Raw genomic sequence first — 14,246 nt, 5'->3', positions numbered from 1 at the left:
ATAATCGCATTATGGAAAAAATTCACAATATACCTAGAATTTTTGAACGTCTTTAATAATCCATAAACCCTCTATGTAAAGCACATTATTATTGTAGCAAAAAATAATTTTCAGCAGTTTCTTCAAGTTTCAAGTATTCCTAAAATATTCCATTATTTAAACAAAGTATTTATATTTCACAAAAAAGAAGAGTTCCCGACTTAGGTTCATATGACATTTTCTCGTCCACAAGAAGAATGGAATATGCTACCCAAGTGGAACCACTTATTTTAGTGTCACCCTATATATTACCTTGTTTTAATGTGTGTGTGTGTGTATGTATATTTAGCACATTGCAAAAAGTAAGCAAACTAGGTATATAGGGATATTGAGGATACCAACGTCAACCAACGTATAGGAAAAGGGAATATTGTCCTCTTTATCATCTTCTACTGTAGCACTGTGTTGTGTATGCAACATGGCACCAATCAGGGTTCGTGATTTTACTATCTAAAGTTAAAATTTCTAAGGTGGCGAATTGTGGTCCATTGTAAACAATTGTCAGCCTGATTACCCCTAATTTAAGCGAAAAAGTTACGACGAAAAATTAACTTTACAAAGACCCGACATGTTTCACAATTATCAACTGTGAATCAACTTTTTGTAAAATGGCAGAAAACCTTTCGAAACGGCCTCCCAAAGGGATTTTAAAAACATCAAGCAGCTTTGATAATCCAGATGCACCTAGGTAACAAGTTTTGTTACTGTTTTAATGGATTATCTCAAAACCTGCGATTTTGTATTAAAACTGTTCTGTTTCATTTTCATTACCGTGATTAGTTTTAATACACCAGTAACTTTTAAACAACTGATGTGTACTTGAATGAATGTAGATTTGAAAAATGTATTTTAAGGTTATGATAATTATATTATCATGCATTTGTATTTCTCATGTGTTACATTTATTAACTTCGTTTATTTTCGTTTTAAATTATTATTGAAACCTATGATTCAAATAATTCATAATTGATTGTATGATTAAATAATTTATTTATCAATTTATTAATTAACCATTTTGATCAAAAAAGAATTTTACTTTATGTTTAACCTAACATATGCTACTATTGGAAAAGAACTTATGATATACCATCATAATTGATATTACAGACCAAGTAAAGAAACAAAATGGGATGAAATGAATATAATAGCAACTTTGCATCCACCAGAAAAAGATTATGGACATATGAAGATCGATGAACCAAAAACCCCTTATAACTATGAAGGCCTGCACTCTGACTTTGAATTTGATCAATTAGATTCAACTGCTGTAGCTGCCAAGTGAGTATCTGGAATAATTCATTGAAAACCTAGAAATATAATAAAAGAATTTTATATGTTATTGTTCATAGGGGATCAATAAATTATTCTAATCTATATATTTAATCTAATCTGTTGTTGATAATTCTATATTGTAATGACTTATGATACATATTAGCTTGGTGTTTTAAGAATGTAAAAATGTAGAACAGTACTTTTTGGAACCATCAATTGTCATGGTTATTAAATTTAGGAGTTAATAGATATATTACATAGGACTTCTATGCATTAAATGACCTCAGTTCCATAACAAAAATAGATTAAGAGGAAGTACTTTATATTAAACAAAAACTTTATAAGTTGAAGTTTTTATTAATTCATGCGGTACCCAAATATTAATTTTCAGAATTGTTTGAAACTAAAAATTGTAAGATGTAATTAAATAATGATAATTTAGCAGAATAAAATACATCACTTTGAATAAACTTATCAAAATTAAAAAATTTACTTATGGTTTTTTTTTGTTTATTTAGTGCATGTGATAATTGCATTTGCCATGCACTTTTAATTTTGATTATATGAATAGTCTAATTTGTCCTATCTGTTTAAAGTTTTATACCAGGATTGGCTTAGATGGAAGGTATCAAATTTAAATTATGCAAGTATTTTCTACCAAGTAACAGCACCTCACCATGTAGGGTCTAACATTACTGTATGTATTGCGAGTGTTGGTGTTGGAATCAAATGTTCATGATTTAACAAATGTGTTTAAATGTATGTAGATATTTCATATTGATTTATTCTTTTTATTGGAATTAATCTACATTGGTAAGTTTTAGTGTCCTTTAAAATGTACATTTGCTATTTCCATTTTTCAGAGTTATATTCCTTTATTATTTTCAGTAATTCCACACAAAAAGAACTACTTGTATGGAAAAATACAACAATCCTTCAGAACACTATTACTTTAGATTTCCAAATTTGAATAAAAAGGACCCATTTTTAAGAAGGTTCACATTATGTACAAATACAATGATCAGACAATTTTAATCCAATATGTACAACAAGAAACATACAGAGTATTTCAGAAGGTATGTAACATCCTGGAGTCGAGAGTAACATGACATATAGTTATGATTTTTTAAATATAATCGGTAATTCAAGTTGAATGTATATATATATATATCTATGTAACTATAGTTTGCATATCATGTAGAATTACTATTGTGATCATGTATGATAATTCATGATATATTGCTGCTTAAAATATTATTATATTAAAATTAATTTTGTGTTTTCTAGTGATTTAAGAGCAAAAAAAGGTAAAAATAAAGTCTGATATGTCTTAGAATACTAAATTTAAAAAATTCACTGTGATTATGTTTTAAAATTGTAGTAAATTAAAAGAATGAAACCCAAAAGCTAAATTATGTATATATATAACAAATAAATTTAATTGTCTAAAAAATACATTAGGAATAATCTTACATAAATTGTAGAAGAAAACAATTAATTATTAGAAAATTTAAAGTATTTTATGCATTTAATTTTTAAGTATGTATCTTTCTGCAACAGTTGAAGATAGTCAAGATTGTTACTTAATCTTTTAATAGCATTTTAACAACTTATACAAAAACTCATAACTATACGTTGTCCGAAAATTCTAAAAATTGATAGGTGTCAGTCATGGTTTTATTCTTATTTTAAGGTGTTACACATCTTCCAAAAAACTCTTATATCTATACCTTTTCCAAACATGTACTCCTGTTATATATCACTTATACGCTGAACTTCTTATATGATAAGAAAAATGAAAAGCATAACTAATAATGATATATAAATGTCTATATACAAACTACGTGTACACAGTAAGAAATCTTCATTAAGCGTCAGATCATATTATAATATGCTTATTTAATATTAATTTTTGCTTGTTTATGATCATATGCTTAATTTATTTCACTATTCATAATTTAAATGTAATTGCTATTGATAAGATAAAGTGACTGCTTAACAATACTTTCTATATTTAATGCTAAGAGACATTTTATATTAAATAGTTATGATATAAATTTCTCTACAGTTTTTTAAGCAATGTTTAATTCTGAAACCCTATTTTGGGAACCGCATATGTGCTATTTTTCACTATTAATCTTATAATTATTATTTTATTATTAATCTTATAATAATTATTATTGTTAACTTAATACAAAATACTTTCTATTCTGTAGGAACTTTTAGTTTGAAAACAAATGTCTTACTTTACTATTAATAGTTTATTTGTTTCATCTCTACAGATTGGCTGGAGGTAGTAAACCGAAAATATTTGAAGAATCAAGTGATGATGAAGAAGAAAAAGAAACACCGGAAGAAAGAGGTAAGCATACAATTATATAAGACAAACTTCTAAAATTATTTATAATCCTTAATCAATATATCCTGTGAAACTAAACTCTTTAAAACAATACATTAAAAGAAGTAATAGGTCGTTTATGTTACTATAAAACAGAAAAGTAATAAGGCTATTCTTTAAGATGGGAATGAGGATATGCATTTATTTACAAAAATTTTAGAAAAACGGAAAGCATTTGAAGCAAAGAGAAAGCGCCATTACCAAGAGTGGCAAGTAGTACAAATGGCTCGAAAACAATTACTTGAACAAGATGAAGAGGAAGAGGAAGATGATGACGAAGATGATAAAGAGAATGAAGAAGATCTAGATAAAGACGACGATAGTTCTTTTCATTCTGAAGACCATATTAACTATGATGTTAGATTCAAGTGCATGCCGTCCTGTGATAAAACACAGCAAAAGTGATATGACTAAAAACCTTCATAAACACTATTATAAGTTACTAAAACTTAGAGTTCATTTATCTAACATTTTAATTTTGTGGTAAATCTACTTACTGTTATCTGAGAATTGGCAAATTAAATCACAGATTATTTTGATAACTATGTTAGGCTTGAATCAGTTACATGATAAAGTCAATAAATTTTTATAAGTAACTGGTTTACCATTTTCCAGTAATTGATTTCTTAATTAATCAGTGTAATTAATTACACAACGAATTTACACTGAATGTATAGTTAATTGCGTAATTAATTACAAGTATATATAAATAAATAATTAATAATTAAACAGATAATAATTTCATTCTTCAATTTCAGTGATTTAATTAATAGTTGTTTATAGATATAAAAATAAATTGAAAATAATACTCATTTGTTTCTTTGCCGTAATTTTACAGTATGTAAAATTTTAATGCATAATTTAAAAAAATGGGAGTATGTTTTTTATCATGACAAAATTACAGTACTTTTGTGACATATTTTGGTGCTGTGACATGCAATATAAAGTACTAACATAATTATTAATTATTTTGTAAGCAGCAATTATCAGTTACTAATATTTTTAGTTGAGAGACTGTTATTATTTATTTCGGGATAAATTAATTAATATTTTACTAATCATGTAGTTATGTAATTTTATAGTATCTAAAGAAGGTTAACATTTCTTAAATGTAATTTATTTTACATTATCTTTAACTATTGGTAGCTTTATTATGTTATTTTTGATAACTGGATAATTAATTATACAACAGATTGGATGTTTTTCTAATTAATTGAAATATATTTGAGTAAAATGAATAGCATTTTCTAATCCCTTTTTGTAAATTGTGGAATAATTAATTGTTCCTTTAAAACACTGCATAACTATTTGTAAAATTATTATTTAATTTTTTAGCAAACTTTTATACAGCATAATATAATTAGAAAACGAGTGATTCCTAAAAAAGGAAAAGAACATTGCTAAGTTAACAATATTACAAAGTACATATATTAAAAAGTTTTGAATATATATAGTATTAGTATAAAATTCTACAAGGAATGGAATGAAATCAACTGTTATTTTTGTGATTTGAGAATTTCTCATTTTCTAATTATATGTTGTCGTTTATAAATTACAGTCAGCAGGTGTTTTATAATACAGGATGATTTATTTTAATATATAAGTAGCAAATATCTGCGAAACTATTAATAATATTGAAAAATATTTCAGATATATTTTTCTTTAGTAATTTCTCTGTCATGGATGTTTCACTATATTCTACACATTTCTGAATTTCTCATAATCAGAGTCATATGAAGTTCATGGAGTCATAAGTCACTGGATTGATTTTGATCTTAGATATGTTTTGTGTCATTTCAGAAAACATAGGTGTAAGTGTACTAATATATAATATTTCCTAAATTAATGATTTTTTACCATAAATAACTTAGTATGTTTTTGTAGAAAATGGTGAATTACATTGACTGATACTTTAAAAAATGCACAGTCTCATTAAAAAACTAATGTTCGATATTACGTGTTTGAAAAGCATTTAACTTCTATCTCATTTAAGTACTATTAATACATTCGAAGATATTTACTACTTATGTATCCTAATAAGTCACCTTGCATATAGGGTTTGAATTAAAGATTTAATTTGATCCTAGACGTCTTCACATTGGCATGATTATTAATATTACTTCTTTTTCATAAGTTAAAGTTATCTACTAAAATAATTTATGTATAACAAAATGTGCTATGTTAATACGTATTCTATTCCTTGTTATATAAAACTTTGCTCTCGATAAGTCAAATTTTAGTTTAATCCTCAATGTACGAGTCATTTTGTAAGTAAATTTATGTTCATAGGCGTTTTTAAAAATTGTATTTTCATTGTCTCTAACAATAAGGTCTTTCATGTTCTACCTCATTTTCGCAAGACTAACTAATTTGGCATTCTTTTCTTCTTCACTAATTGTTTCGAAATTGATTTCATAGAAACTAAGAGATAACCAATGTGGGTTCAATTAAGCATAAACAGTTTGTTAACTATAAAGCCTTCATTAAAGAATTATATATTTCTTTATATACTTTAAATTATAACGTGTTCCTCATTGCGTGAAGGCCTCGATTTCTTCAAAGCTCATACATAAAAAAATAAAATGACTATACTTCTGGAGTTCATTTATTGCTTTATTCTGAATTATAATCAATTAATAAAACAAATGTGTTTGAAATCTAGAAATAATAAAGTTTGAATTAATTTTAAAATATTCGATAGCTTAGAAAATTACGCAGTTCTTTTATTGCGGCCAAAGCGATCGATGTTTAGATTTTAGACAATCGAATGCAATTTTCTTAAAAAAAGAAGAATGCTTTTTGTAGCATGTGGCAAATATTTTTATAGATTTCTGGTACATATTGCTCGTCCAAATTAAAAAAAAAATAGATTTCTGTCTGATGTTTCGTGTGCCGTTTTGAATTATACCTTATATTGTAAATATGTGTAATAACAACGAATTCAAGATATTAGGATTTATATAAAGAATCAAAAAAAACTGCGAATCAAACGCCAAACTGAGCAATGTTGTAGCAACTTGTTGATATCTAGCGTTTATTAGTTTATATTATTTTACTGTTAAAATAACAGTGTTATTGTGTTTTATTCTAGAATAAGATCTAGAACTGTTTTTAGTTGATTAAAGCATAAGAGTGAATAAGCGTTTGATTCATCGTTTTATTATAACACTGTGTGTAGGAGCTGTGTAGCTTACATTACATAGAATATTCAAATCTGCAGCTTTAAATATAGACTAAATTACAGAATGAATCATGATGGATAAATAGACTAAGTGTGGTTATAGAAATTACTTTTTGATTTTATTTTATTTTTGGGATATCCAACAGCATATTGTTACATAAAAATTGTCCAATAACTGCAATAAGTACATCACACATTGAAAAGGACTTAGAAAAACTAGCTACAGTTCATCCATCTTCATAAATTTTGTATCAAGTATTTAAACTGCAATAAAAATTAGTTTGGTGGATAGTTATTTTGATGTTTAGAGTATTTGTACATTTGTGAATTCATGTGAAAGCAATGTCTATAAGTTAAATGAAAATGTTGAAAATTGATATTTTAACTTCTTTTCTTTGGAATTCTGTTTTTCTATGTAACAAATATATTTCTCTTTCTGAATCGCATTGAGAAGTATATAAACCTTATCGAATACGAATCTTTTATTTTCATAGTTATAATTTATCTTAAAATTTTTTAGTTATTTAGCTATTTAAATTCTCCTATTAAATTCATTTTGAACTCATCAGATTTAAGAATTCATAAATCTAGTAGTGTCTTTCATAATATGTATGTAATTTTATTACATAAGGTTTGGTAAAGATTTCAAATATGCCGCCGAAAATGTATATCTATTTCTTGGTTAACAGTGCTATAGTACTAACGTATTTCAGAAACAATGTTTCCGTATTTTATTCAAATTATTTTACAATCATATTTTTAGATAAAAATATTAGTTTTTTTAAGTTTTCTGTTATTTATGTATTAAAATCAAATTACCCGCCTTCTGTGAATTTAAATTCTTTGATAGATGGCGCAACTCGTCATTTTTCAAAATTACTGTTCGTCGTCTAAATAAACTTAATCAATGGTCAAGGAAAAGTGATTAGGCATGAGATAACCTCGCTTTCAAATAATGCAATATTTTTAATTATGATGATGTAAATAATTATACTAAAGTGTGATCAAGAATTTTGTCCGTTAGCTTTTGTGTCATACTTCAAAATGAATTTAAGTAGAAGTGAAAAGCTGTTGGCTGCGAAGAAAAAGGTATCATTTCCTTTGAATATTGACAGCTACGTAGATATTTTTTTTAAACCAATTAACTTTTGTGGAAGATGCAGGTTTTCAAATACATTATACATATGAAATATATTTTTCATGCATCAGTTACAATAAACAAACGTTCCTCCATTTAGATATTTTAATATTTCATTTTTTATTTTATCTCTCTTAGGTTATGTTAATTGTCAAATTTTTATACGTTAGGTTTTTTTTATTAGTCCCAATAGTGGCACAATTTTGTAAATAAATTTTATTTTTTTTAGCTTAGGGAATATCAATTAAGTAAAATGATGCAGGATGGTTCTGCGAAACAAAAACATCTGCAAAAAGATTCATTATCTTCACAGGTAAATAAAAATTACATTTAAATAATTTATTATTACCTGTAATTAATGATGTCTTAGTTGTATGCGTTTTTATTAGCATAATATAAAAAGGTATGATAGAGAAAATAATTAATAAGTTTTAACAATACATTAGTTTGAGTTATTGTTTCTAATTGATTTGTAGCATAAAAGTGCAGAAGTGACTAAATCAGATTCTGAAACTGTAAATAATGCCCCTATATTGGAATCTACTACTAACAATAATGCACATGTGCCTGAACAAAATTGTCTTAGTAGTGAGATAATACATATGGATTCAATGGCAAATTCGAGAGATATAGTCAATTCTAATGAAACACATAATTCTGTGGAAGAAAACATTAAACCTATAGAAGAAGTACAGGAGATTAATTCAAGGTCAGAAACTGAAAAAATAGTGGAGCTAAATAATATAGCAAGAGTGCAAAAGGAACATCTTAGGAAAATGGCTTCTGCAGTTGCAAATGTTCTTACAAATGATTCAGAACATGTAGAAACTAACTCGGACTGTGATTTGTCATGTCGCAATCAATTTTTAAATTCTTACTTAGAGGAGCAAAAAAAGCTTATTAATGAGTTACATATAGAACTTAGCAGTTCTGTAAGTACATAAATTGCATTACTTGTAATGAAGTAAAGTTTACTAAATACCACGTTTCTAAAAACATTTTTAAATGAATTGATCAGCGTAGCAGAGTCGAAGAATTAGAAGCGAAATTAGAAGTGAAAGAGTCAGAATTTGAAGCACATCTAGCACGTGAAATAAATCCTCTGAAAGAACAACTTCAAATTCATACTCAAACAACTGGTATTCTTATAGCAGAGAAAGCAGAACTTACAGCTGCTCTTACACAAACTCAGCAAAGTGTTAGAAAATACATAGGTTTGTTCTTATATCTTAGACTACTTATTAAATTTATTAATGAACAATAACTAATGGGAATTAAACAATATTTTAGAAGAAGTAGAGGAAGTAACAGGAAAATTTAAAAGTTCACAATTTCGTATAAGTGAATTAGAAAAAGAAATGTCTGCTTTAAAAAGTAACAATGAAGAATTGCAAAAGAATTTTCATCAATTACAGACTGAGCATGTCTCTCTTGAAAAACAATTTTTTGATTTACAAAAAGAAAAAGAAGATTTAGACTTGGAAGTATCAGAATTAAAACAGAAACTAAATCTAAAGAAAACAGAATTAGTTACCGTACAGCAAGAACTGCAGGAAAAAACAGCACTACTTTCGTTGAGCGAACTTAAAATACAACAGGTAATACATATTGCTTAAATAACGCGTTGTTTTGGTGGTAAAGATTAAGTTTTCATTTTTCTCATTTTTACAGATGAAGGGTACTACACCATCTGAAGAAGAAAGACATGCAGTAACTTTGTTAGAACAAGAATTGGCACAAATTAAGGAAACTTTAAAAACTGTTAGTACTGAGAAGGATGAAACTAACAAACAATATCAAAATTATGTTAAACAATTAGATATGCAACAAATGAAACTATTAGAAGAGGTATATTATATAATATAATCACAGAAAAACTGAAAAAAATGAACTCAGTAAAAATCATTTTCTATTTTGTCATATTACGTATTTTTTATAGACAAAAGTACAGAACAAAACTATAGAAGATTTGCAAACGAGAGAACAAAGCTATGTGCAAAGACTTTCCGAACTTGAGCAACAATTACAACAAGAAAGAGAGAAAGTAGAATATTTGTTGCCTTTACAAGACAGTAAAGATAAGATAGATAATTTGCTGAAAAATATAGATGAACTTACGCTAGAACAAGAGAGACTGCACATTACACTGTCTGAAAAAGTAAGTATTTAATCAGTCTAATTAATTTCATTCTATGCATCTACTGTAAACTACACAATATCGTTTGATATTTATTATAAACATTCGTTAATTTAATTATATGTGCCTTTTACGTATCAAGAATACGCAAATCGAAATGTTAACGAAAGACTTAAACGATTTACGCGAAACAAGTAATCAAGGAGCTGAAGTAACGAAATTAGCTAGTGCTCTTGAGAGTGAACAATTGGGAGCGTCTAGAGCAGTTCATCAAAATCGTCAATTAAAAGAACAATTAACTGACATGGAAAACGCTTTCGTTTCTTTAGTAAGTGTAGTTTTATAATAAAATAGAATATTCCAATCTTCGACTTAATGTTGAGATATAGAAACAAATCATTACACGAAACTTTAATCTGATTTTTTTAGAGCAATGCCAAGTTAGATTTAACCGAACAACTTCAAGCAGAGCGTTCCATTGGTCGAAAATTAAATGCCCAATTAAATATTGTTGAAGCTGAGTTAGAACAATTAAAAGAAAAGCTACAAGAGAAAGAGGCTATTCTTGAAGAACTTGAAAAAGAAAGGCTTCAAAATGCTCAAATAGCTGACCAGATGCAACATTATCAGGCGCAATCGCATCACGTTGACACTTTCCAACGAGAACTCCAAAATGCTTTGGTAATCATACAATTATTATGTTTCATAATTTCGAATTAGGTAAAAATACTTTATTTTTGTAACAGGTTACTATAGAAAAATTAAAAAAGGAAAAACAAGAACTCCTGGATAAACTAAAAGAAGAAAGTCAACGCAATATTTCTGAAAATGATTCGTATACTGTAAATTTCAATAATTCCTCAACCCAAGAAACGGAAGTACGTTCCGAAGTATTAAACGAAAGTGGTATTATGACATTAGAATCTGTGAAGCAACTTGAGCAAAGATTTAAACAAACAATGGAACGAGTTGCAGAACTTACAGAAGAGAAACAAAAACTTGAACATCTTGTTCTACAACTTCAAAGCGAAACGGAGACAATAGGTATAAATATTTAATAAGTATAATTAAAATATAAAAATACGAATTCTAAACAAACACGTTTTAGGAGAATATATAACGCTATATCAGAAGCAAAGAGCAGTGCTTCAAAACAGAGCAAAAAAAAGGGAAGAAATACTTCGACAATTGCTTGATCAGAGAAATCAACAACAAGAACAATTGCATAAGTTAAAAATTTTGGTTAGTGATTTTCTGAAGAAGGAATATATTCAATCCAATGGAACAGAGTGTCTAATTCAAACAGGTATGTTGCGGATAAGTTTTTTTTCAAATTACAGTATTAAATATATGGCTGTAACGTTTTTTCATATCCCTGGAATTTAAAAAGTACATACTTCTTAATATGGAATAATTTTTTTCTTTAGAGACAGATATCAATGATCCTGTAGCGACAAAAACAGAGAAAGAAACGACAGATCTGCAAACAGAAAATAAAAGTGTTTCAGAACTCTTAGATGTGTTGACGGAAATAAAAGAATGCAAGGATACTCTCTTTTTTGAGCCGAATTTTCATCCATGTCCTTGGTGCTCTGGGAAACTACTCACAGTATAAAGGATATGTCGTCGTAAGCGTATCCTATATGTTTAGCATAAAATCTTATTATAAGGTTTTTAATCGACAACGATTTGTAGAATATAATTGTATATAAGATAAAGATTGTAATAATTAGAATTTGTAAATGATTGATGTGAAACAATCTTCTTTAAAAACAATTGTTCTTCAAAAAATACTATGAAAACAGGAAACAAATTTTATTTCTAATATTTATTTAATAATTTCATCAGTTTAGGAAATGTATCTTTTTGAACAATTGTTTTCTTAGTATTTGTATTGTTATTACTATTCTCTACTTGAAAAGACATCTGATATTTTAGTACAGATATCTTTTTTAAAGAAATATTCCACTTTAAAAACATAGTTTAATTTCTTCTTAAATATCCTAAATAAAAACATCTATTAATATTTTCAAAATATTCTTTTTCTTGATATTTAATGTGTGAGTTTATGATATAAAGATCCATTAATTTGCAAAATAGTAATTTCCTTTTATAGATATACTTTCTTCATATGCTTTTGTTGTCTTCGGTACAATATAACGATAATTAATAAAAAAATATCAAAAAGAATTTAATACTCAAAATTTAGGGAAGTAATTGCATTCAGTAATGTTGCTTTTTCAGTGCCTTTCTTTTTTGCTTATTTTATAAAAAGTGATTATAATTTGATTTTTTTCGAGAATGTCTCATTATCTTCGCTATCATCATTCATTATTTTTGTCTTTTTCTGAATAATAAAAACAGCTTTTCCTCTGCGACGTCGTTCTAAAAATAAGAAAAAATCATATTTTTCCTAAAATACTTTTTAATAAAATTTTATAAGGTAAAAGCAAATAAAGTATAATAAAAAATTTGTTATTATTATATTGTTCTAGATATGCGTTACCTGCTTTCAAAAGAAGTTTTTTGCAGTTATGTAGTATTGAAGCCTTTGCTTTACTTTCACTTAAGCCAAGTAAATATCCTAAATTAATTAAATCATATGGATTTTTAATTGTATTAATATCATTAGATCCACTGGACAATATTACGTTCTGTTTATAAATAATATTTAATTAAAATACAGCATTTTAAAATAAAAGTAGCTCTATAAGATCACCATATCACTATACCTTGCTTTTTCCATAAGTATGATAAAGATGTGAGTAATGAATAATAAGTTTTCTAGATTCTACATTTAATAGATCTGCATATTGAATTTCAAAATGTATTCCCCTTTCAACAGCTTGTTCATATAGCTTTTTATTAAGTTTAAAAGTTACAGGATGCTGTTTCAAAGTTATTATATCTGCATTTAATTGAGTACATGCAAACTGTAATGCATTTTGTGTTTTCGGAGCAATTGCATAGATATCATATTTCTTTAAATTAGCACAGTGATTTACTGTATGTGTTTTAGAAGGGTCGGAGCATAAAAATGTAACACGATTAAAAATTTTTAATTTCCCTTCAAAATCTTTTCTCATACTGTCTATATTAATTAAATTAGGAATAACATTTTGCTGTGAATCTCCCTCATCAGCTTTTTTTTTCTTTTTTTTATCTGTCCCCAGAGCACTTTCGTCTACATCAATATTTATAGCTACTGTTTTAAATCCGAGTTCATATAATTTTGACAAAAGTGGATGTAAATTTTTTGTCTCATTTCCTGGTATATTAACACATAAATCATAAAATCCTACACTTTGCTTGATATCCATTGTTAGGAATTATTGGATGAACATAGTAAATAACTTAGAACAAGTAAGTACATACAGTTAAATTTATTTAAAGATTAAACTCAAGTTTTGTTTAAAATTAAGTTAACATTTTCTTACAGTAAAACTATTTTTTAAATACCCTTTTATCTTTGGTTTATCATAAGATAATATATCCTAACCTATGGATGTCCGAATACTCGAATGACTCGAATAATTATTCAATTCGATTTTATTCGATCCGAGATCCGAGTAACCAAATATTCAGGTACTCGCTTGATTTAGATTCGAATATCTGGATACATTTGCATTAGAGTTTTTACTATATACTCAAATTACTCACTATAACTCGAACTTGTACTCAATATCCAACTATAAGTACTTTTTGTAGGAATAATAGAATTTTTGGTGTAAATAAGAAATGTTAGAACATGTCATTAATTACATTAATGACGAATAAGTCAGTTTAAAAAATAGTGAATAAAATGCTATTATTGTCATTATCGTTATGAAGTATAAATAAAGTTGTTGAATTTCGAACTAAAATTGCCGCGATTAAACATTCTTACAATTTGTAAATAAAATTAAAAAACTATATTTCAGTGATTAGATTAAAGGTTATTATGTACACCTATTATTGTAAGTAATTACATTTTATTTAAAAAAATTGTTCTGTATTTTCATAGCATAAAAAGTACAATCTTAAAGCTATAATAAATTTCTATAACGTGTAATACAATACATATTTGTATATATTCACCACT

At 26.7% G+C, this 14,246-nt stretch overlaps 3 protein-coding genes across 3 annotated transcripts; 2 read left to right on the top strand and 1 right to left on the bottom strand.

Moving 5' to 3' along the window:
• The first annotated feature begins 449 nt into the window (after nt 1–449).
• Nucleotides 450–4,380, top strand: LOC143178908 (uncharacterized). Its single transcript, XM_076377840.1, has 4 exons — nt 450–727; nt 1,147–1,317; nt 3,594–3,673; nt 3,870–4,380. Exons 1-4 carry the CDS (start codon nt 648–650, stop codon nt 4,112–4,114), a joined length of 576 nt encoding a protein of 191 aa, XP_076233955.1. The 5' UTR covers nt 450–647; the 3' UTR covers nt 4,115–4,380.
• Nucleotides 4,381–7,798: 3,418 nt separating this feature from the next.
• On the top strand, nt 7,799–11,911 carry LOC143179399 (golgin subfamily A member 2). The gene is made up of 12 exons (XM_076378614.1): nt 7,799–7,979; nt 8,258–8,341; nt 8,505–8,960; nt 9,047–9,242; nt 9,319–9,626; nt 9,700–9,876; nt 9,968–10,186; nt 10,308–10,493; nt 10,595–10,846; nt 10,912–11,209; nt 11,274–11,471; nt 11,593–11,911. The coding sequence occupies exons 1-12, from the start codon at nt 7,935–7,937 to the stop codon at nt 11,778–11,780; spliced, it is 2,607 nt and encodes an 868-aa protein (XP_076234729.1). The 5' UTR covers nt 7,799–7,934; the 3' UTR covers nt 11,781–11,911.
• A 419-nt stretch (nt 11,912–12,330) lies between these two features.
• Nucleotides 12,331–13,671, bottom strand: Rpp30 (ribonuclease P protein subunit Rpp30). The gene is made up of 3 exons (XM_076378209.1): nt 12,898–13,671; nt 12,672–12,819; nt 12,331–12,550 (listed from the first exon to the last, which is right to left on the bottom strand). Exons 1-3 carry the CDS (start codon nt 13,483–13,485, stop codon nt 12,444–12,446), a joined length of 843 nt encoding a protein of 280 aa, XP_076234324.1. The 5' UTR covers nt 13,486–13,671; the 3' UTR covers nt 12,331–12,443.
• Nucleotides 13,672–14,246: the final 575 nt, after the last annotated feature.

The sequence above is a fragment of the Calliopsis andreniformis genome, chromosome 5 (assembly GCF_051401765.1).
Source record: "Calliopsis andreniformis isolate RMS-2024a chromosome 5, iyCalAndr_principal, whole genome shotgun sequence".
In the NCBI taxonomy this organism is placed as follows: Eukaryota; Metazoa; Arthropoda; class Insecta; order Hymenoptera; family Andrenidae; genus Calliopsis; species Calliopsis andreniformis.
Note: the sequence above shows the minus strand (reverse complement) of the source record. Positions and strands in the feature narration are given on the sequence as shown.